Here is a 2,879-nt window from a genome sequence, read left to right as displayed (position 1 = left end):
CATCATCATCATTATTATATATCTATTTTAACCAATCATAGAATCAATCATGTGCCATCAGTTTGAAACAACAATACAAATTCCACAGATCATTGTAAAATGAACCAGATAGAATTGTTCCAATCATAATCAATCGAAATGTGTTCCTATTAAACGAATCAAATCAAATCAAATCAAATCAAATCAAATGATCAAGCGGAATCGAATGAAACACAATGAATCAAATCAAATCAAATCAAATCAAATCAAATCAAATCAAATCAAATCAAATCAAATCAAATCAAATCAAATCAAATCAAATCAAATCAAATCAAATCAAATCAAATCAAATCAAATCACCTAACAAGATAAGATAAGATAAGCCTAAACTTACCAAATGGAATTGAAATCTATGAAAATCATATGAAATCAATTCCATTCTATTTATCAACAATACTCGAATCGATTTCGATTGAACATACCCAACTGATACAAGTAGATTGACATTTTGAAACAGATTTGGAATATCTATTTACCATCTCTATTCAATATTTAGATCCACTTTCCAATGTCACCAAAACGAGGACAACAGAAACTCCATTATACAGAAGTTAGTGATGTTAGACTTGGAAGATCCAAAGCAAATCATAACCAATCAATTCATTGTTACTTCGAAGTGTCAATGAAGTTGAATCATCATCATCCCATCTTTCTCCCCTACCTTCCAGTATCCGATATCATATGACACATATTGTTTTTCCTTATTATTCATTCATTCCTTCTGTTTTCCTTCATCACTCACTCACTTACTCATTCATTCATTTATAGATTAATGGATCATTGATTGTCATAAAGGAAACACTTGATTCTATGCTTTCATTGATTCCATTTCTTTTTTTGTTGACAAGGAATATTGTTATCGATTTTGATGGTTTGGAATCAATGAATGAATGGTAGGGGAGAAAGAGAGAAGTAGCAATAGCAGCAACATCCACAGTAACAACAACAATAATAGTAGTTGTAGTAAGCAATGTACCAAACTATCTACCAAATGATTTAATCAATAATCAGAACCTACAATACGAAATCATTTCAAATCAATCCGATTGATGTTTCGTGACAACAATCAATCTTTCCATGCAAACCGACAATCAAATGATTTTCTCTTCATTTATATTTAAATCAGAATCGATTCACATAGATTCATTCAATTATGTGGATTGTTTGAAATTGATATGCATTCTTGGTATTTGTTTGTTTTCACATATCGAGTTTGTTCTTCATTTCGATCATTCCACATAACAATCTAATTGATCTATTATCCAGAATCGATCAGTAAGTATTATTGATTGATTGTTTGATTGATTGATCCATGATAATAATAATACTCACATTACCAATAATATGAGTATTATCATGGATTTGGTTCTTTCCTTATTTCTTTATTAAACTACACATATGATTGTTTCAATATCTCTTTCTATGATGATTACTATTATTATTAATCATCAATAGCTATGGACTGTTCTCAGATATTCTTTTTTTAGTCCTTTTACTGTTATTATTCTCATTATTGCTTGTTATTCACATACACATTGTTTGTTCTACATCAATTTGGTATTGATTCGATATCGGACACTGCATTGAGTTCACAATTCATCCATTTGGATTATTACTCATGTTATTGTTCGTTCCTATTATGTTGTTGCTGCTCATTACTTCATTGCATTTCTGTTTTAGACATTGCTTTTGAACACATAATCTTATCATTATTCTCATTGATTTCTATTACTATTATTATTGTTGTTTTGCCATTTTAACGAATTCATTGTCGTTATTATTGTTATTTGCTTTGTTGTTTGATAGATTCATATTATGAAGGAGTATACAGAATAGGCATCGATTCAATCAATCAATCAATCAATCAATCAACCATGCTTTAAACATTTATAAAAGCATGAACAAATGATTGAATGATTGAATGATTGAATGAATCGATGACATTATTGATGCAGAATGAGAGTTCATTGGTTGTGATAAAGGTCTTTGTTGTTTTGTGAATCAATCCACAGAGAGAGAATCTTTCATTCATTCATTCATTCATTGATTCATTCATTCAATGATTTGTATGTTGATTCAATCATTCAATCAGCCATCCAAATCAAAGTGAATCAAATATGATTATATGAATGAATATAGAATAGAATAGATTGAATGAGTGAATGACATTCTTGTTACTGATTTACAGATCATTGGTTGTGAGTAGTGTCTTGAGATTGTCAATCAATTCTTAGATAAGATATCATTCATTCATTCATTCATTCATTTATTGATTTGATCGTATAATCATTCAAATATCCCATTGCGATTCACATTATTGGTCCACTTTATACAGATTTAACGATATTTCCTTGTCAACAATCCATCATTCATTCTTATGGTACAAAATATACATAATCACAGTATGCACTCAATTCAAATCGATTTTTGTAGGATTACTCATTCATTCATTCATTTGATTTCATTCATTCATTCATTTGTTTTCATTTCAGTGTTGAATTGCTGAAATCGAATCGAATCCAACTCCAATATCACAACCAATCACATTCCCATTCATTTCGATTCTCTCTCATTCACTCTTCATTATCATAATCACGTATTTCATCAATAATAAATAACTAATACATATCATTGAATGGATTAAGATCTTAAGCAATGTATACTATTTCTTCTTTTCTTTAGGCCTTTCTTTCATCCATTCATGATACAAACCATCTCCATGCTATGCAATCTTTGTACATCCAATTCATATTCATTCAATAGATTGTGACCAATTACACAAATCATTCCAGTACTATTCTATTCACATATAGCATACAATCTGTGATAATATCTAGGAA

At 29.3% G+C, this 2,879-nt stretch overlaps 1 protein-coding gene across 1 annotated transcript; it reads left to right on the top strand.

Moving 5' to 3' along the window:
- Positions 1–215: 215 nt before the first annotated feature.
- Positions 216–356, top strand: GSBLH_T00003080001 (uncharacterized protein; the record flags this gene model as incomplete). Its single annotated transcript, XM_013041756.1, has 1 exon — positions 216–356. The coding sequence occupies one exon, from the start codon at positions 216–218 to the stop codon at positions 354–356; it is 141 nt and encodes a 46-aa protein (XP_012897210.1).
- Between the last annotated feature and the right edge of the window lie 2,523 nt (positions 357–2,879).

The sequence above is a fragment of the Blastocystis hominis genome (genome assembly GCF_000151665.1).
Source record: "Blastocystis hominis, Singapore isolate B (sub-type 7) whole genome shotgun sequence assembly, scaffold_24".
Lineage (NCBI taxonomy): Eukaryota > Bigyra > Opalinata > Blastocystidae > Blastocystis > Blastocystis hominis.
This window is presented reverse-complemented; position numbering and strand designations above follow the sequence as displayed.